General features: G+C 36.0%; 1 protein-coding gene across 2 annotated transcripts in view; it reads right to left on the reverse strand.

The window, feature by feature from the left end:
* Positions 1 to 21,619, reverse strand: part of FNIP1 (folliculin interacting protein 1) — a 159,188-nt gene that overhangs the window by 38,049 nt on the left and 99,520 nt on the right. For both annotated transcript variants that reach the window (XM_019027844.4, XM_019027841.4), the window contains one exon: positions 19,284 to 19,369. In XM_019027844.4, coding sequence (XP_018883389.3) covers positions 19,284 to 19,369 — 86 coding nt within the window. The remainder of the gene's footprint in view (positions 1 to 19,283; positions 19,370 to 21,619) is intronic.

The following is a 21,619-nucleotide window of genomic DNA, read 5'->3' on the forward strand; positions in this document are numbered from 1 at the left end:
AAATGAGGTAACAGCTTATCCATCTACCCACTCAAAACAACAGTTTATCTGCATCATTTTGTTGCCTATGCTAAGACTCTAGTAACATTCTTAAGGACAGCGAGAACAGTATACATACATGCTACATTTTATGACTCTCTCAACCTTCTACAGTGTTTCCTTGAATCAACACAAAAAAAGATTATCACACAATTAGCACAGTGCTTTCTTAGCTGTCTCTTGGACTAATTTAGACAATAGCTAGTCCTGTGACTTGTACTTTCTCCTGAAGGCTTCAAAGCATACTTTCAAGATGTTAATTATTTTCTTTTTACATCATTATCTATTTAACAAAGCCCTATACATTTATTTACTAGACTAAGCAACTCCTGCAAAGCCTGAGGCTTAAGAAACTAGTCAATCCTGCAGAACTACAGAATGGTGTCCTACTTTCTACTTTTTAAAACAATGCTGTCTAGTAGAACCTGGCAATGATAGAAACCTGCACTGTCTGAAATGGTAGCCACTAGCCGTATGTGGTTACTGAACACATGACATGTGACCGGTATGACTAAGGAAGGGAATTTATCTTAATTAAGTTAAATAGCCACATGTGGCTGACGGCTGAGATTTTATTGTGCAATACTGCTCTCGAACGTTCTCTGAGATTTCCATAAATTCTAATACCAACCTCAGTATCACTGTCTAACACCTAGGAGCCAAAAAAGAGAAGAATTATCTTGCCTCTACAAATTTTGTTGAATTTGAAACAATATAAACATGATGTATTACAACGGATAGAAACAATAAGAACAGGTCACTTTAATGAGCTCTCTGTAGAACATATAATCATTGCTAAGAATTTTAAAATAAACAAAAAGTTATTTTATAGAGCAAATATGACTAGAATACAAACTAGGAATATATGAAAATGTTTGTTTTTAAAGCTTATTACAGGTGTCCAGATATGATGGAAAATTGAAGACAAATGTTTATCCTCTCTTCAGTTTCTGAGGCCCCAAATGAACACCACCTAAAGATTTGAAAACAGATAAACTAGTGCAACAAATAGAATTAGAGAAGAACCAGCTGGGTGTGGTGGCTCACACCTGTAATCCCAGCTCTTTGGGAGACTGAGGCAGGAGGACTGCTTAAGCCCAGAGTTCGAAACCAGCCTGGGGAACACAGTGAGACCCTGTCTCTATTATTTAAAAAATAAATAAATAAATTTTAAAAAATTGCCAAGGAACTATTACTGAAAATTAAAATTAGAGATTTCATGAAATTCTGGAAGACAAACATACGGTGGAATTGTGATTGAAGTAGCAGAGTAGAGAAAGTTATAAGGTCATAGTATCACAGAGGGAGACATGGACAAAGGGGAGCTAATTTGCCCCACTAAAGCAAGAAGAGGCTCAAGACTCACAAATTTTTGGGAAAGTCATGACAGGAGTTACGATACAGTACTGAAAATTGGGAGACTAATTCAAAGTCCATAAATGGTTGCCAGCTCCCTACCTCCTCTCCACTTCCCCAGAAAATGACTACAGATAGGAGAGAGCAGATATAGCAGTTGAATGGCCCAGAGGAATGACCTTTTCCAAACTCTTCCTGGCATTTGTATCTTTCAGAGTATATAATCAGATATAGAGTATATCTTGTAGTGTTAAATCTTCATGGGATTGCGGGGGGCGGTGGTATGGAAGGAGCAGAGATTAGGGGAAAAATATCTAAATATGCTTCTTCAGGTAATGATAATTAAAAAAAGGCTGAAAAACACTGCCCTGAAGTGAAGGTCTCCAGTCAAAAGCCTGATTATGCACAGAATTCCTAACCTACAGTTTGTTACCTCATTCTCAACTACAGAGCGCAACCAAAAACACTGATATTTAGAGAAAGCCTCCAAGCAGAGAAAAAGACAAGAACAGAAACACACACATACTCACCCATATAAAATGACTCCAGAGGAAAACAGAAATAATGCAAACAATGGAAGAAAACTTTTAAACAAAACTCTAATGTACATTAAAATTAAAGAATATGGTAGAGAATCTAATTTTCAAAGAAAAGGATTATCCAAAAATAAGAAAGCATCAAAGATTTGCTGAAATGAAAAAAAGCATAGAAGGGATAGAAAAACAAAACATTCACAAAAAGAGAAGGAAAATATGAAAAAAAAGGAACACAGAACAATCCAGGAGTGCCAATTTCTAAAAAAAAAAAAAAGGATTCCAGAGAGAAAACAGAATAAATTGTAAAAGAAAGCAGAAAAATTACCAGAGCCGAAGAACATGATGGTGCTATAACAACACTGAGACCATAAAGGACCAAGAAACAGGTATAAACTCATATATCATGGCAGGAAATAAATATGATCTAAAACTGATAAATGAGGAAATAGCAACATTTCGTATACTTTTTAATAATATGGAGGTAAATAACAAGAAATAATAGTTAAAAAGAGAATGTGTCTGGGAAGAATGGGGTGAGTAGGATAGGATTCATTTGTTTTTAATTATTGGACCTTTCAGAAATTTTTGTTTCTTAATCATGTGCATATACTTTTTGATTAAAAGAAACAATGTATAAATAAATAAATAAATATGCTGATCATTTAAGACTTTTTCATGAGTTTCTTCAGCATATTACCGTCTACTATAAGTCCATGTGTCATTGCACAGAGCCAGATCACAAACACTGGTATTAGTGGTCCACTGAGAGCCTTTGCTTTAGTATTTTAGTATTATATTTGTTTAAAAGTATTATATATGCTATGGCCTCAGAGTGTTATCAAGTATAAAGAAGGCAAAGAAATTAGTTACACAACAGTGCTTCTCACTATATACAACTCTATGTTGTTGTCATTAACAATCTAGAAGTAATGGCCAGGTGCGGTGGCTCACGTCTATAATCCCAGCACTTTGGGAGGTCTAGGTGGGCGGATCACCTGAGGTTGAGAGTTCAAGACCAGCCTGGCCAACATGGCAAAACCCCGTCTACTAAAAATACAAAAATTAGCTGGGTATGGTGGTGAGTGCCTGTAATTCCAGCTACTTGGGAGGCTGAGGCACAAGAATCACTTGAACCTGGGAGGCAGAGGTCACAGTGAGCTGAGATTGCACCACTTCATTTCAGCCTGGGCGGTAGAGCAAGACTCCGTCTCAAAAAAAAAAAAAAAAATCTAGAAGTAATGGTTTATTCTAGAAATCATTTCTTTCTTCTCCACTAATAATTGTGCCCTATCATTCAATGGTAAGAAAAGCAAATACTTTCAGTAATCTGTCCCCTTATTTTTCCCAGTCTGTCCCCTTATTTTTCCCAGTGCCCAGACAATGAAAGACTCTTTTGGTTGGGAGGAAACAGTAGGCATGATTTAGTTTTCTTTGATATGCCTAGGGTCCATATAAAAATCTAAAGACTTTGTCTTTGTTAGGTAGCAATGTTAACTAAACATGCTTCCTGCTTCTCTAGCTTTCATGGTTTCTGTATACATGTAAATAATTTCCTTCCTCTTCTCAACTGCCCAAAATTTACTAATCACTTGATCTCAAATAATCATTTAAAGATTATGTCACTGTTAATTTTAAATAATCCCTTAATTTAAGAAGTACATTTATCTCTTGGTGTCTTCAGGGGATTGGTTCCAGAATTCCCACGGTTACCAAAATCTGTGGATGCTCAAATCCCTTATGAAATGGCATACTATTTGCATGTAACCCATGCACATCCTCCTGTATACTTAAAACCACCTCACTTTGGGAGGCCGACGCAGGCAGATCACGAGGTCAGGAGATTGAGACCATCCTGGCTAACACGGAGAAACCCTGTCACTACTAAAAATAAAAAAAATAAAAAAAATAAAAAATTAGCCAGGCGTGGTGGGGGGCGCCTGTAGTCCCAGCTACTCGGAAGGCTGAGGCAGGAGAATGGTGTGAACCCGGGAGGCAGAGCTTGCAGTGAGCCAAGACTGCGCCACTGCACTCCAGCCTGGGTGACACAGCAAGACTCCGTCTCAAAAAAAAAAAAAAAAAAAAAAAAAATACCACCTCTAGAGTACTTATAATACCAAATGCAGTGCAAATACTATGTTAATAATTGTTATACCGCATTGGTTTTTTAATGTGTATTTTTTTAATTGCAGTTAATTTTTATTGGTTTTTCTTTTTCAAATATTTTGATCCGAGGTTGGCTGATTTGCAGATGTGGAACCCACAGATATAAAGGGCTGACTGCAGAGTCTATTCTCATTATTTGAGGTAGTTATTTTCTATAAAGCCCACTCCAGCACTGAATTAGCAACACTGAACCACTGCCCCTAAGGAAAATAAACAGGTTCCTATGAGCCTCTGGTCACATTTTCATCAAACCCTCAATACATAACCTTGATGTGCCTCTCTGTTTAAGGATATCTTATTTGATGCTGTTGATTCATTAATATTAAACTCATGGCTGACAGCACCATAAATAATGTCTGAAGGAAGCTTATCTAACACATGTATTTTTTCTGTAAGGTACATCACCATCTTCTTACACTGAATATTAGACAGCATTTCAGCACTACATTTGGAAGCCATTTTTAACAGCAAAGTCACTAACAAAAAGCACAAAAATGCAAAAAAATTGACACTAAATAAATGTCAAAAAAGTGTATTTGTTAACAGTATGAGAATTAAAACAAGAAGGCAGAGCATTAGACCTTGCTTGATCTAAACTAGGAACATATGCATCAGGCAACTCACATTTTTCATTGCTTTGCACATGTAAACAAATTACTGCAAAAGCACTGCAAATATATTTTGGGGTTACAAATAAATGTTAGCAAGTAGGTGAATTCTAAAATACAAAATCCACAAATGGTGAATATCAATTGTATATGTGAAAGTACTTATATAGGTAGACCTCCTATTGAAAATTATAAAATATTATAAGAATATTTAATATCCCTTTCATATTTGCACAGCAACTGAAGCAAAATAATCAAACAATACAAATGGAAAGGCACATAATAGTGACATATACTTTTACAGATTTTATAACTCGCATGCTGTAAATTCCAGGCAATCTTGAAATTCTAAGTCTAGGCCATTTGTACTATATAATACCATAGCAATTGACTCACAAGTATTTAATTAAAATTTTGAAAAATAAAAAAGTCTTTTAAAATCTAAGAGCAAGATCAGTATCCTGTTTGGAAGGAGTCTTATGACAATATTTACTATTCTGGTGACTTCAGCTGGATCTATAATGACAGTGTTTCCTCAGAGCCCAAGCAGAAACTTTTGGCCCTTGCCACAAAGCTTGTGACTGCAGAAAAGAATTTGTCAATCCAATAGTATAATTAACTGCAAGTTCAAGGGCAAAGATTCACTGCCTTATACTAATGCAATATGTGATACTCAGAAAGAATCCTGAAGGATTCTTTCAAGCAAATAAGCAAAAAGAACTATCGAAAACATATAATGTACCCACAAAATTTTAAATGTCTTGATTTCAATAAATAAAATAAAATGTCTGGATTTCAATAAAACGTATTAATAATAATTCTGGTGTAAACAAAGTAAACTAAAACAACTTAAACCAGACAAGGCACGGTGGCTCATGCCTGTAATCCCAGTACTGTGGGTGGTTGAGGCAAGAGGATCCCTTGAGGACAAGAGTTCAAGATTAGCCTGGACAACATAGTAACCCCATTATACAACATATTTAAAAAATATTTAAAAATATCAAGGTTCCAGTGAGCTATCCTCTGCCACTGCACTCCTGCCTAGGAGTGTTTTGAGACCCTCTCTCAAAAACAAAAACAATTTAAACCACAAAAAATAAAAAACTACAAATGAAATACCTGATTATTCATTGCACATTTCTTTTGTATTACTGGCATAATATCTACTTCAGGGGAAGCAAAACCCTTAAGAATCTCTTTTTTTTTTTTGAGATGGAGTCTTGCTCTGTTGCCCAGGCTGGAGTGTAGTGGCACAATCTCAGCTCACTGCAACCTCCGCCTCCGAGGCTCCCAGGTTCAAGCAATTCTCCTGCCTCAGCCTCCTCAGTAGCTGGGGCTACAGGCAGCCGCCACTACCCAGCTAATTTTTGTATTTTTAGTAGAGACGGGTTTCACCATGCTGGCCAGGGTGATCTCAAACTCCTGACCTCAGATGTTCCACCCTCCTCAGCCTCTCAAAGTGCTGGGATTACAGGCGTGAGCCACTGCGCCTGGCTCCTTAAGAATCTTTGAGTAAGCTTTCAAGCAATCCTGCCTCACTCCAGTTAAAAAAAAAAAAAAAATTACAACTGTAGATTAAATTTAGAAAAATACAAGGCTATAACTTTTCATAGTTCTCAAATACTACTTATATTCATAAGAGGCCTATTTTATAGGTAGAGAAACCACTCTAGTTGTGTGTGTGTGTGTGTGTGTTTGAATTGTGGTTAAGTTCAATCTTTCAGCTATGTAAAGAGCACAGGCACTGGTGGCACATGCACTGGGCTACAAGGGAATGTATATAGAGTAAAGCTGTCATAAACCATTAGGGATAATAAATAACCAATTTTACCCAATTGATAGTATTTTAGCTTATCAGGATATTAGGTTCAAAATGTCCTGATTTCAATAAAACACACAGACACCTTCGTTTGCATATATAATCACTCTGAAGAATCAGAAATTGCTCTTTATTTCAATACAAAACTGCTCTCAAATGCTGACTCTGACATCCCTGCTAAGAGTTGAACAGCAATTGTGTAAGACAAGGCTTATAGTTCCATTGCAGTAGTGCAGAAGAAAGACACAATTTGGTAATTTTTCTCCTTGAAAAGAGTTTTGTCCTTTTTTTAGAGAGATGTGGTCTCACTTTGTCACCCAGGCTGAAGTGCAGTGGCACAATCATAACTCACTGCAACCTTGACTACCTAGGCTCAACCAATCCTGCCAAGCTTCAGCCTCCTAAGTAGCTGGGACTACAGGCGCACGCCACTTGAGCCTGGCTACTTCGAAAATTTTTACTTTAGAGATGAGGTCTTTTATTTATTTTAAATTTTGTGGGTACACTGTAAGTGTAATATAAATTATGGGGTACAATGTGTAATAATCATATCAGGATAAATGGGGTATCCACCATCTTAAGAATATATCCTTTGTTACCAACAATCCAATCATACTCTTTCAGTTACTTTTAAATGTACAATTAAATTATTATTGACTATAGTCACCCTGTTGTGCTATCAACAGACACAGGGTCTTGCTTTTTTTGCCCAGGCTGGTCTCAAAACTCTAAGCAATCCTCTCACCGTGGCCTCCCAAAGTGCTGCGATTACAGGCATGCGCCACCAAGCTTGGCCCCTGAATAAAGTTTAAGCTAGTTATTACCAAAAGAGTTTGTGAACTGTAGATGCTAGCCCCATACCTACTAATCAAACTGTAGGAGTTTGGGAAACAGTTTTCATTATACTTCTCTAGTGACAGCAGTATCTGAATGGTTTTTTTTTTCTTTCTCAAAAAAAAAAAAAAAAAGCATAGGTTTATGACGTAATTTAAATTCCAAAGAAAAGTCTAGATCAATTTAGGTTGTGGTTTGTTTGGCTTTTTTTTTTTTTTTTTCTTTGAGACAGGGTCTTGCTCTGTCATGTAAGCTAGAGTGCAATGGCACAATCTCGGCTCACTGCAACCTCTGAATCCCAGGTTCAACTGATCCTCCTGCCTCAGCCTCCCCAGTAGCTAGGATTACAGGCATGCACCACCAACCCTGGCTAATTTTTGTATTGTTTGTAGAGACAGAGTTTCACCATGCTGCCCAGGCTGGTCTTGAACTCCTGGACTCAAATGATCCACCTACCTTGGCCTCACAAAGTGCTGGGATTACAGGCATGAGCTACTATACCTGGCCCAATTTCAGTTTTTAACTCAACAAAGTTTTAAATCTTACTTCAGTTCAATGTATTCTTACATTAAAATATTGATTTAAAAATATGTGAACTTCCAATTTCAGCTTTGACCTGCAAAGAGCTTGGAAGTCATTATTCTTGTTCTCAGAACAAGGGAAAAACTGAAGGAACTGAAAAATCAATGACTTTTCTTAGTTACATCACCAAACTGCGGACAGAGGGAAAACCACCACTCTGAAAACTGAAAAAATGGGTAAATACAGAGAATGACAACTGAGATCAAGTTCCCTGAAGCAGAAGCCTTTGGAGCCAATAACCAGCAGGAACACTTAAATAGTAATTGACTAACTGCTGAAGAATGAGTGTGAATTCCTCTCAGTGACAAAAACTCCTAGGGACCTAGTCTTAGGGAGACCTCCTCACTTTCATGGGGTACTACCATATTTTCATGGTGAAAATCAGAGAAACATCTGGCTATGGTTCGGACAGAGGTAGTGACAAAGTAACAGTTTTGAAATATTACTAGAACATTCTCCAAAACAAAGGTCTGCCCTCCAAATAAAACTATTTTACCAGAGCCTTATCTGACTTGAGAGAGAAGCAGCCTTCCTCGCTGGCCTCTGGAAAGAAAAACAGGCGGCAGGGAGAGGGGATGGCTAAGAAATACTTCCAAAGGTCACATCCCAGAAATTCAGACTAAAAAAAAAAAAATCAGATTTAATTTTAAGATTACAGAACATTTCCCCTTCCTCTCTCCAACACCTTACTTCCATATCACCATAGCTCCAGTGTAACAAATGCAGATTACAACTAAAAGAGCCGCAGGACACAGAATCTATTCAAAGAAGTAGTTCTTGGGGAAAACTAAAGAAAGAGGAGTTTAAAATAAAAAAAAAAAAAGGAAACTATGGGAAAGTGAGGCTTCTGGCACCTACAACTAACATTACAGCAAACATTAAACACATCTAAGCCTCCTAGCTAGGTTGATATAAAACTTCATACTAAAATCTTATTAAACTCAGTTCCTATATCCTAATACATCATATATAGCTATCAATGAAAAATTAGAAAGCAACAAAAACTAGTCTGAACAAAGAAAGCATCAGAATCAAACTCAAATTTGGCAAAGATTTTAGGATTATCAGAATGGGAATTGAAAATTATGATAAATATGTTTATTTTATATAATATATATGATTATTGTTGCTCTGATGTTTAAAATAGACAACATGCAAGACCAAATAATGTAACAGAGAGATGGAAAGTCATTTAAAAAATCAAAAGGAAATGCTAGCAATTAAAAAAAAAAGAAAACGAGCAGGAATGAAGAATGCTTTTGATGGGCACATCAGCAGACTGGACATGACCAAGGAAAGAATCAATGAACTTGAAGGTATGTCAATAAAAATTCCGAAACTGAAAAGCCAAGAGAATAAAGGATAAAAAATAATATCCAGGAGCTGTGGTACAATTACAAAAGTATACATGTAATAAATACAAAATGGAGAAGTAAAATATATGAATAATAGCTTCAAATTAAAAAAAATTAGTAACAGACAACAAACCATAGACGCAGGAGGCTCACAGAACACCAAGCAGGATAAATACCAACAAATCTACTCCTATATATATCATACTCAAACTGCAGAAAACCAAAGACAAAATCTTAATGGAAGTAAGAAGGACAAAAACAACCTTACCTATAGAAGAGTAAGAACTGCATTAGAGTTCTTGTTAGAAACTATGCAAAAAAAAAAGAGACTGGAGAAAAATGGTTAAAACATTGAAAGAAAAACAATAACCTAGAATTCTGTATCCAGCAAAATAATTCAAAAGGAAAAGAGAAAGACTTCCTCAGACCAAAACTGACAGATTTGATGGCAGAAAAAAATGACATTTAATATATGTTGAAAGATATTTTTCAGAGAAAAGAAAACAGGTTAGAAACGCGAATCTACATAAAAAGAGTATCCGAAAAGTAATAAATGTAAAATAAAGTCTTTCATTTTCCTTATTCTAAATTGACCTAATAGAAAAATAATTGTTTAGGGTAATAAAAATGACAATATATCGAATGATCATAGCTAATGGAAAATTGAATTGAATGACAGCAATGTTATAAGGGATGTGATGTGAGGGAGAAATTGGAATATTTTGTTATGAAATATGTGCACTCCCTGTGAAGCAGTACATGGTTATTTGAAAGTTGTAAATGTGTATTGCCAACTATAGGACAAACACTAAAAAGTGAAGTTTTTAAGAAATATAAATGACATGATAAAAGAGGAGAGAAAAATGGAAGCGTTTAACTGCTTAAAACCAGAGAAGACATAAAAAGAGGAGGATAAAAACATAAAGTGAAATAAATAGAAAACTGTTACAAATATGATAGATACTAATCCAACTATTATCACTTCAAATGTGAGTGGTCTCAATACACCAGTTAAAAGGTAGAGAACCAACTTTATGTTGTCTACAAGAAACCCATTTTAAATATAAAGACAGAGATAGATTAAAAGTTAAGGTATAGAAGCTGGGTGCAGTGGCTCACGCCTGTAATCCTAGCACTTTGGGAGGCCGAGGAGGGTGGATCACGAGGTCAGGAGATCGAGACCATCCTGGCTAACACGGTGAAACCCCATCTCTACTAAAAATACAAACAAAAATTAGCCGGGCATGGTGGCGGGTGCCTGGAGTCCCAGCTACTCAGGAGGCTGAGGCAGGAGAATGGTGTGAACCCGGGAGGCGGAGCTTGCAGTGAGCCAAGATCGCACCACTGCACTCCAGCCTGGATGACAGAGCAAGACTCCATCTCAAAAATAAAATAAAATAAAAGTTAAGGTATAGAAAAAGATACACTACATTAACACTAATCAAAAGAAAGCTGGAATAACCGATAAGGTTAGGCTTTGTGTCCCTATCCAAATCTCATCTTGAATTGTAAACCCATAATCCCCATAATCCCCACATGTCAAGGGATCAAGACCATGTGGAGGTATTTGAATCACGGAGGCAGTTTCCCCCATGCTGTTCTTGTGATAGTGACTGAGTTCTCATCAGATCTGATGGTTTTATAAGGAGCTCTTCTTTCCCCTTCACTTGGCACTTTTCCTGCCTGCTGCCTTGTGAAGAAGGTGCCTTGCTTCCTCTTCACAGTCCGCCATAATTACGAGTTTCCTGAGGCCTCCACAGCCATGCTGAACTGTGAGTCAATTAAACCTCTTCCCATTATAAATTACCCAGTCTTGGGCAGTTCTTTATAGCAGTACGAAAATGGACTAATAGCCGTGTTAACTTCAGACAAAGCAGAGGTCAGAACAGTGAAAATTATCAGAGATAAAGAGGGGCACTTCATAATGATAAGGAGCTAATTTTCCAAGAAGACATAATTATCCTTAATGAATTTGCAGTTAACAAAAAAGCATCAAAGTATGTGAGGCAAAAACAGAGCTGCAAGAAGAAATAAATCCATTATTTTCCTTAGAAACTTCAACACTTCTCTATCAGTAAATGACGTATCCATCAGGCGGAAAATTAGTAAGGATATAATAGAGCTGAACAGTACCATCAGTCAACTGAATCTAATTAACATTTATACAATACCTCATCCAAAAACAGGAGAATACACAATCTTCCTATGCTGACAGGGAACATTTGCCAAAATGGACCACATTCTAGGCCATAAGACACACCTTAGCAAATTTAAAATAATAGAAATCATACAATGTATGTTCTCAAATCACAAACTAGAAATCAGTAAGAAAAAGACAACTGGAAAATCCCCAAATACTTGGAGATTGAAAACATGCATCTAAATAACACATACGTCAAAGAAGACATCTTGAAAGAAATTTTAAAATATTTTGAACTAAATGTGAATTCAACTTATCAATACTTGTGAAAGCAGCAAAAGGAGTGCTTAAAGGGAAATTAATAGTATTGAATACATATATTAGAAAAGAAGATCTAAAATCAACGATCTAAGCTTTAATCTTAGGAAACTAGACAAACAGCAACATAAAACTAAAGCATTCAAGAGATAAGGAATAGTAAAATCTAGAGCAGAAATTATTGTAATTGAACAGAAAATAGAGAATATCAACAAAACCAAACGCTGGTTCTCTGAAAAGATCAGTAAAATTGTTAAGCCTTTATCAGGAAACCAAGAAAAACACAAAAAGACACAAATTATAAATAACAGAAACAAAAGAGGGGTATCACTACAGATACTATGAACGTTAAAAGGATAATTAAGGAATTATATGAACAAGTCTATGCCCACAAATTTAGATGAAATGCATCAATTTTTTGAAAAACACACACTGCCAAAACTCACATAAAGAGAAACAGATTAACTTGAATAGCCTACGTCTACTTAAAAAATTGAATCAATAATTATCTACTCCTGGCAAACAAAGAATAAAGGGGAACTACCTCAACTTGAAAGAATACCTGCAAGAAACCTACAGCTAACATCATACTTATGGTGAGAGACTGGATGTTTTTTTTTCCTATGACTGGGAGCAAGGTCAAGATGTGTCCTCTCACAACTCTCATTCAATATCATACTGGAAGTTATAGCTAGGGCTCTAAGAAAGACACAAAGATAGAAAAAAGAGGGAAGGAAGGAAAGAAGGAAGACAGAAAAAGTATACATGTGGAAAGGAAATAAAACAGTCTTTATTTGTAGAAGACGATTTTCTATATAAAAAGTTTCAAAGAATCAATCGAAAGAAAAAAACAACTGTTGGAACTAATAGATTATAATGAGGTTGCAGAATACAATGTAAATATACAAAAGTCAACTGCTTTCCTACAGACCAGCAATGAACAACTGAAATGTAAAATTAAAAACAATACCATTTACATTAGGTTCCCTCCCCCTGCCCCCCCAAAAAACAAGTATAAATCTGAGAAAATATACACAGGGTCTATATGAGGAAAACTATAAAATTCTGTTGAAAGGAATCAAAGATGATCTAAATAAATGGGAAGAGTTTCCATGGTAATGAATAGGAAGACTCTATTGTTAAAACGTCAATTCTTCCCAAGTTGATCCATAGATTCAACACAATCCCAATGAGAATCTCAGCAAGTTATTTTGTGGACATCTACAAACTGATGTTAAAGTTTATATAGAAACAAAAAAGACCCAGAATAATCAACACAATACTTAAGAATAAAAACAAAGTTGGAGGACTGATACTACTGAACTTCAAGATTTACTATAAAGATATAGTAATTAAGATAGCATGGGGATTGGGAGATAAGGGAGATGTTGGTCAAAGGACACAAAATTTGGCATGAGGGCTCATGCATGTAATCCCAGTACTCTGGGAGGCCAAGGTGGGCAGATCGCTTGAGGCCAGGAGTTTGAGACCAGCCTGGCCAACATGACAAAACCCTGCCTCTACTAAAAATACAAAAATTAGCCAAGTGTGGAGGCACACACCTGTACTCCCAGCAACTTGGGAAGATGGGGCATGAGAATCACTTGAACCCAGGAGGTGGAGGTTGTAGTGAACCAAAATCGCACCACTGCACTCCAGCCTGGAGGACAGAGTGAGACTGTCTTAAAAAAAAAATAAATTAAAAAAAAAAGATTTCAGGGCTCAAGAGAGCTATTACACATCATGGCAACCACAGTTAATAATAATATTATATACTGGAATATTGCTAAGAGTAGATTTTAAGTCTTTTAATGACAAAAAATGATAATTACGTGAGGTAACAGATATGTTAAATAGCTTGATTTAGCCATTCCACATGTGTACACATATCAAAACATCATTTTATACACTATAAAGATACACAATTTTTACCTGTCAACTAAAAAAAAAAAAGCATGGTAATAGCCACATATATATATATATATATACACACATATATAGTTACAGAGATCAACAGAACAGAACAGAATAGAACAGAACAGGGAGCCCCCAAACAGATTCACACAACTAGAGTATAAACTGATCTTTGACAATGGAGCAAAGGTAATTCAATTGAGAAAAGAAAGTATTTTCAGCAAATGGTGCTGCAATGACTGGACATCCACATGTAAAAGCATGAATCTAGACAAAGACCTTACAGTTTTCATAAAATTAATTCATAATGGATCATAGTCATAAGCATAAAATGCAAAACTATAAAGTAGACAGAAAATTACACTGGAGATAATCTAAATGACCTTTGATTAGGTGATGAGTTTTTAGATACAGCACCAAATACTATACAGGAAAGAAAAATTGTTAAGTTGGACTGCATTAAAATTAAAAACTCTGCTCTGTGAAAGACATTGTTATAAAAAGAAGCCACAAACTGTAAGAAGTATTTTTTTTAAATCTGACAAAGAACTGGTATCCAAAACAAAACAAAACAACAACAACGAAAACCGTCAAAACTCAACAATAAGAAAAAAAAGCCAACTTAAAAAGGACAAAAAACCCAAACAGACACTTCACCAAAAAAGATACACAGATGGCAAATAAGCATTTGAAAAAATGCTCAACATATGTCATTGGGGAACTTCAAATTAAAACAATGATACATCACTACCTGCCTCTTAGAATGGTTAAAATTGACAAACTGACCATATCAAATGCTGACAAGGATGTAGAGCAACAGGAACTCTCACTAATTGCTGGTGGGAATGCAAAATGGTACAGTCATTTTGGATGACAGTTTGATCACTTCTTACAAAGCTAAACATAATTTTTCCATAATATCCAGCAATCATGCTGCTATGTATTTTTCCAACTGAGTTGAAAACATGTCCACATAAAACCCCAAACATGAATATTTATGGCAGTATTATTTATAATCACCAAAAGCTACAAGCAAGATATCTTTCAATAGGTGAATGAAAATGAATTAAAAAACTGTGTTACATCTATATAATGAAATATTACTCGATGATGAAAAGAAATGAGCTATTAGGTAAAAACAACAGCAACACCACCACCACCACCAAGGAAGAATCTTATGAAAGACTGGCTAAGTGAAAGAAGCCAGTCTGAAAAGTCCACATAGCATATGATTTCAAGCATACAACATTCTGGAATTGATAAAAATATAGAGAAAGTAAAGAGGTAAAGAGATCAGTGGTTACCAGCAGTTAGTGAGTAGGGATAAACAGGTAAAGCACAGGGGATTTTTAGGGCGGTGAAACTATTCTATATGATACTATAATGGTGTGTATATGACATCATACATTTAATAAAAACCATATAACTATACAACAGAGTGAACTTTAATGTAAATTTTGGTCTTTGGTTAGTAATAATGTATTAACATTAGTTCATTAGTTTTAACAACTATATCATACGAATGCAATACATTAATAACTGACGCCAGGTGTGGTGGCTCACACCTGTAATCCCAGCACTTTGGGAGGCCAAGGCACACAGATCACTTGAGACCAGGAGTTTGACACCAGTCTGGCCAACATAGTGAAACCTCATCTCTATTTAAAATATAAAAATTGGCTGGGTGTAGTAGTGCACGCCTGTAAACCCAGCTATTCGGGAGGCTGAGGCACATAATCACTTGAACCCTGGGAGGCAGAGGCTGCAGTGAGTTGAGATTGTGCCACTGCACTCCAGCCTGGGCCACAGAGTGAGACACTGTCTCAAATAAATAAATAAATAAATAAATAAATAAATAAATAAATAAATAACGCATGAACTGGGAAAACTGTAGGTTGGGGAAGAGGGCTATATGAAAAAACTGCTATTTGCTCAATTTTTCTGTAAATCTGAAACTGTTCAAATTAAGTCTATTCATTGTGTGCGTGGGCACGTGCGTGCATAAACTCATGCATCAAACTGGAAAAATAAAGCTATTTACAGCTATTTATACTCTTAACTGATAATACAGAGTGGCCAAGAAATAGACAATATAAGAGATAGGCATGTCTTAGAATTTACCATTTAGTTATTGTTTCGTTTTGCTGTCCCCCACTCCCACTCTCAACATTCCAGAAGAAAAGAAAGAAGGGATAGTCATTATTCAGCCTGTGCAGGTCTAGCTCTTCAGACACAAACATGGATAGTATCAGAAGATGCACGAAAATCAGACTGCACTACAAATTAAAAAAGAATAAGGTCTAGATTAATGGCTATAAATCACCAACTCCTAAAACCGAAGTACAAACTAATAATCTTCCGAGGCCTGGCAGGAATAAAATTATACAATATATGGGTTAATACAACTGACTGAGAGAGATACAGCCTATGCCAAACTAAAGAAAGCTTGCCTGGCCTACAGGCCTAAAGGTTCAAATGTTTATTAAAAAAACACAGTAGTCACATAAAATGTCTGCTGGCTGGCTGGAATTCCATCACCTACAATTTACCTGCTTTCAAAAACTGTGTTCAACATTGAGAAAACAGAAAACCACTTATCTTGAGCTTAATATGGGCTTCTTTTTCCTTAACTGTAGAACACTTACTGAAATATCAAATCAATGGTTAGGATATGTATCCTAGGCAGGCCTAAACCATTAACATTTGGTTTAAGCAACTTTGTATAATTTACCTCCTAAATCATAAAGAAGATACCTAAACATTTATATTAAAACAATACAACTCAAAGAAATTGTCATCTCAAGCAAATAATCCTGATGTTAAAATTATTTCCATCTTACATTCATAAAATCATCAAATTTTGTGTTTTCACATAACTTCTAGAAACATACAAACAGGGCTATATAAATTGAGAAGTTATGAAGCCAAAGTAGACTGTACATCAGGCAGCTCATAAAAGTTGCTCTAAATTCCCTCTGCAAATGTATTTGATTTCTCCTACACTTCATCTATAAAAAACATTCATATAATGCTTTTATTTAATCATGAATGGCAACCAAAATGTGGTAATCTCAACCTTTATGGTTTAAGTATGAAGAAATGAAATTATGAATAACTTTGCATATAATTCAGATATAAAGAGTGAAGATGCCAGTAAACTAAAAAAAACCCACACTGATTACTGTATCACTAGAGTTTCAGTGTCCCAAAATGAAAAAGCTTTAGAGATTGATTTCAAAACAATGTAAATATGCTTAACACTACTGAACTGTACACCTAAAAAATGATTTCTAAAGCTAAATCTAATGTTATAGATATTTTTACCACAATAAAAATATTAAATTAAAATGTTATTTGTTAGCATGCTCCATATAATAAATGCTTAAAATTAATGTTAAAATAAAATTAATATATGGCAGAAATATCATCTCAAATACAGTTTTTGCCTGTACAAATTATTTCTAATACCAAAAAATAATATAAGGTGAAAATAAATTCTCTGTGTTTTTCTCTACATTTCCCCTAACCACTGAGTGTACTGTACAGAACAGTAAGATATATTTAACTAGCTTTTCACATCTTTTATCCTAAACATTATGATGCATAAACCAAATGAATGAGTAGACATTATTCTCTTTCTCAATAATTGAGTCAAGTAAATGATTATTATACAATAGTCATAAACTTCTTCAATTTAAATCTACCACTCTTTAGCTCAGTTTTAAAAATGTTTTATATATTTTAAAAGTTTTAAAATTTTATATATATGTATGGCATGCCTACAATTTCATCATAGCAATCCTGCAGTTACACGAACTAAAACAGCCTTTCACTCCAAGATGTGATGGTCCATTTAAACAAACAACAATCTAGAAGATCCCTGCCCCAGTAAGAGACCACACAGTTGTCAATTAAAAAAATGTAGTTTTTCTAAAAGTAAGGTACATAGACTACTGGTAATAATAAAATTTACACAGTGGTACGTAGTGTACATAATGTGGTATACAAATACACATTTATTATTATTTTTGTGACGGGGTCTCACTATGTTGCCCAGGCCAGTCTCGAACTCCTGAGCTCAAGCAATCTAACCACCTTGGCCTCCCAAAGTACTGGGATTACAGGCACATGCCAACATGCCTGGCCCAGATACACATTTTTAATTTTAGTTACTATAAATTTATTTTTATAGCTAGTTTTATTATGGTAAAGCATATTGTTTCCCTATCTAGGGTAATGAAGTTTCATGTTGAAATAGATTTATTTAGGTATAAAAGATGGTCAAATTTAAAGAGAAACACTAAATTTAAAAAGTATACATGATATATAAATTTGGCAAAATTGTTAAGATATGATGTAAGTGACTTAAGTTGGGGAAGCACTGCTGTAGGTTATGTTTACCATAGGCCAGGCTCAGTGGCTCATGCCTGTAATCCCAGCACTTTGGGAGGCCAAGGTGGGTGGATCATTTGAGGTCAGGAGTTTGAGACCAGCCTGGCCAACATGGTGAAACCCCATCTCTACTAAAAATTAAAAAAAAATTAGCCAAGCATGGTGGCACGCGTCTGTAATCCCAGCTACTGAGGAGGCTGAGGCAGGAGAATTGCTTGAACCCAGGAGGCAGAGGTTGCAGTGAGGCAAGATCACGCCACTGCACTCCAGCCTGGGTGACAGAGCAAGACTCCACCTCAAAAAAAAAAAAAAAAAAAAAAGAATGGTGCCACTAATGTCAGGCATTCTGCTAAGTACCTTACACACACAATTTCATTTGATCCTTATAACAATCTATTAGATTATTACTAAATTGAATTTACCTATTTTATACTAGAAAACTAGGGGTCAAAAACGCTAATGCACTTGCCCAAGATCACCAGAGGTAGTAAATGACAGAGCCAGGGTTAAAATCCACGTCTGTCTGACAGATTCTAGAGTCTTAGTTTTCACTCCCTATGCTATTCTATCTCTCTAGTCTAAAGGAGGAAAGATTGAGAAAATGAAGTAGACCTAAACCGAATCTCTTGTCGAGGGAGACATATCAGTCACTTAGTATACTAATTCCCAACATAACATCATTTGTAATATGTATGTCACATAGTTAGAAGACAGCTACAGCAGTTGTTGGGGCTTCAGGTACAAGCTTCGTTGAGCCAGAAAACCCTAGCGGAAGGACTATTCACTGTGCCATATCTAGAGGAAGGATCAAGCAACAAAGCCATTTAGAATATCAAGTGCATGTTCCTTATATCCACATATCCTTGTATCTCATGTATTCAAGAATATCTGATTACTACCACTGGTTAAATAACACTTAACAGTCCCTACATCTAGGATCCCAAGAGAGAACAAAGCATACTTTTGCTAGAACAAGGGTCTTTCCTGGTCATATTTGCTTGTCAAATGGCCCAATACTGAAAAACATACCACTGATGGCTCTCAATGTGCTTGATTCTCAAGCACATTTGAGATGTAATAACATAGGAGCCAATGGTCTACTGAATTACACCATCATATGACTATAGGACAAAGAAATCAAATTTTATTAGAACAAGTTAAAGAAAAAATGAATCTTCCTGTGTACACTATGAATTACTGCATTATGGAAAGCTGGGCAATATGTACCTGAATTCATTTAGGGCATCAACTATTCGATTATATGCCAAACTTCTCTGACTGGCATCAGCTGATCTCCGGCTCATTTTCATAGCCTTGAAAACAATCATTAAGATAGTTAATTCTTATGTTAATCATGAGCAAAACATGGAAAAAAGTCTTTTTTAGACAGAGTCACATATTTACACAACGCTCTATCAAAATTCTTATCAAGAAAGAAATAAAGTAAATGCATTTATTGTGGCTTTTTCTTCTACACATTTGGTAATTAATGAATGGTTGAACGAAGTTCAAAATTTTTGACTGTTTTCAATCTCTTATTTTTAAAACTGCAGACTGTCAACACATAAAAAAACTGATGTTGACAGTTTCTGGGTTACAAAAAACTTATTTTTCCCAAACAGAACAAGACATAATGATAACTCAGTAACAACAACTCATGGTTTTATGCTTATATTTCACAGATAACACTTCTGTTAACTCCTTTTTTTTTTTTTTTTTTTTTTGACAAGAGTCTCACTCTGTCACCTAGGCTGGAGTGCAATGGCGCGATCTCCGCTCACTGCAACCTCTGCCACCCGGGTTCAAGCGATTTTCCTGCCTCAGTCTCCTGAGTAGCTGGGATTACAGGTGCCTGCCACCACGCCTGGCTAATTTTTATATTTTTAGTAGAGATGGGGTTTCACCATGTTGGCCAGGCTGGCCGTGAGCTCCTTACCTCGTGATCCACCCACCTCAGCCTCCCAAAGTGCTGGGGTTATAGGCATGAGCCACTGCCCCCAGCCCTGTTAACTCTTTTTTAAAAATTTGCCCAGCCTGGCCAACATGGCAAAATCCTGTCTATCCTAAAAACATGAAAATTAGCCAGGTGTGTTGACACACGCCTGTAATCCTAGCTATGAAAGAGGCTGAGGCATGAGAATCGCTTGAACCCAGAAGTCTGAAGTTGCAGTGAGCCGAGATCATGCCACTGCTGCACTCCAGCCCGGGTGATGGAGTAAGACTGTCTCAAAAAAAAAAAAAAAAAAGGGAATATAAAGATTCTACAATAAGATAGCTAAAGATGTTAGTAATATTTGCCTTTTTTTTTTTTTTTTTTTAAGACAAAGTCCTGCTCTGTTGCCAGCTGGAGTGCAGTGGCACAATCTTGGCTCACTGCAACCTCTGCCTCCCAGGTTCAAGCGATTCTCCTGCCTCAGCCTCCCGAGTAGCTGGGACTACAGGCACACGCCACCATGCCCTGCTAATTTTTGTATTTTTAGTAGAGATGGGGTTTCACCATGTTGACCAAGATGGTCTCGATCTCTTGACCTTGTGATCCGCCCGCCTCGGCCTCCCAAAATGCTGGGGTTATAGGCATGAGCCACCATGCCTGGCCAATATTTGCTTTCTTAAAATATATTTAGCCAAGGTTAAAAAGCCTTAATCTAGGTAGGCAAAAAGGGGATCAGGATTAGGATATGGAGGTCAAAAAGAACTTTAACACTTTTTCAAAGAGAATTGAATTCTGTATTCTTTATATAATTACAAAGTGATTAAATATTGTTTAAAAAAATAATTAAGATGTCAGCCTACTTTAGGCCAGAAATCATGTTCCTGTACACCCAAAAGCTTCAGAGGGTGAAAGTGAAACACACTTTATGTTTTTTCAAACTGTTAAGAGACTGGCAATTTATAAAGAAGTGAATATTATTTTGCTAGAATTTGGTAGTGTTCTTCCTTAATCTTATCAGCAATGCTATTTTTAAATTAAATCACAAATCTCAAAAGGTAGAAGACTTCAAAATAATTGCCAAGGTGTTCAGAAACAAAATCCATAGCTTTTATTTAAAAAAAAAAATAGTTTGAAAACTGGCCCTAGAAGATAACTTCTTTGGATGGTACAATATTCACTATTATATTCTATTCTTAATAATATTCTATCATTAAGTAACTACTACAGAACTTTAAAAATTAAGTCCCATTCACTTATGTAAAAGCATTCATTTAATTTCATCTTTCAGCTTTAATAAAAAATGCGATACTACAATTGAACAAATATCCAAACAACTATAAGCATTAACAATGTACATTTTAGGTCGGGGTCCCCAGCCTCTGGGCCGTGGACCAGTACCCGTCAGTGGCCTGTCAGGAATTGGGTCGAGCAAGCGAGTGAGCGAGCATTACTGCCTGAGCGCTACCTCCTGTCACATCAGTGGCAGCATTAGATTCTCATAGGAGCGCATACCCTATTGTGAACTGTGCATGCAAGGGATCTACGTTGCACACTCTTATGAGAATCTAATGCCTCTGAAACCATGGCAACTCCCCACCTCCCCAGCCCCATCCGTGAAAAAATTATCTTC

Source organism: Gorilla gorilla, chromosome 4 (assembly GCF_029281585.2).
Source record: "Gorilla gorilla gorilla isolate KB3781 chromosome 4, NHGRI_mGorGor1-v2.1_pri, whole genome shotgun sequence".
In the NCBI taxonomy this organism is placed as follows: Eukaryota; Metazoa; Chordata; class Mammalia; order Primates; family Hominidae; genus Gorilla; species Gorilla gorilla.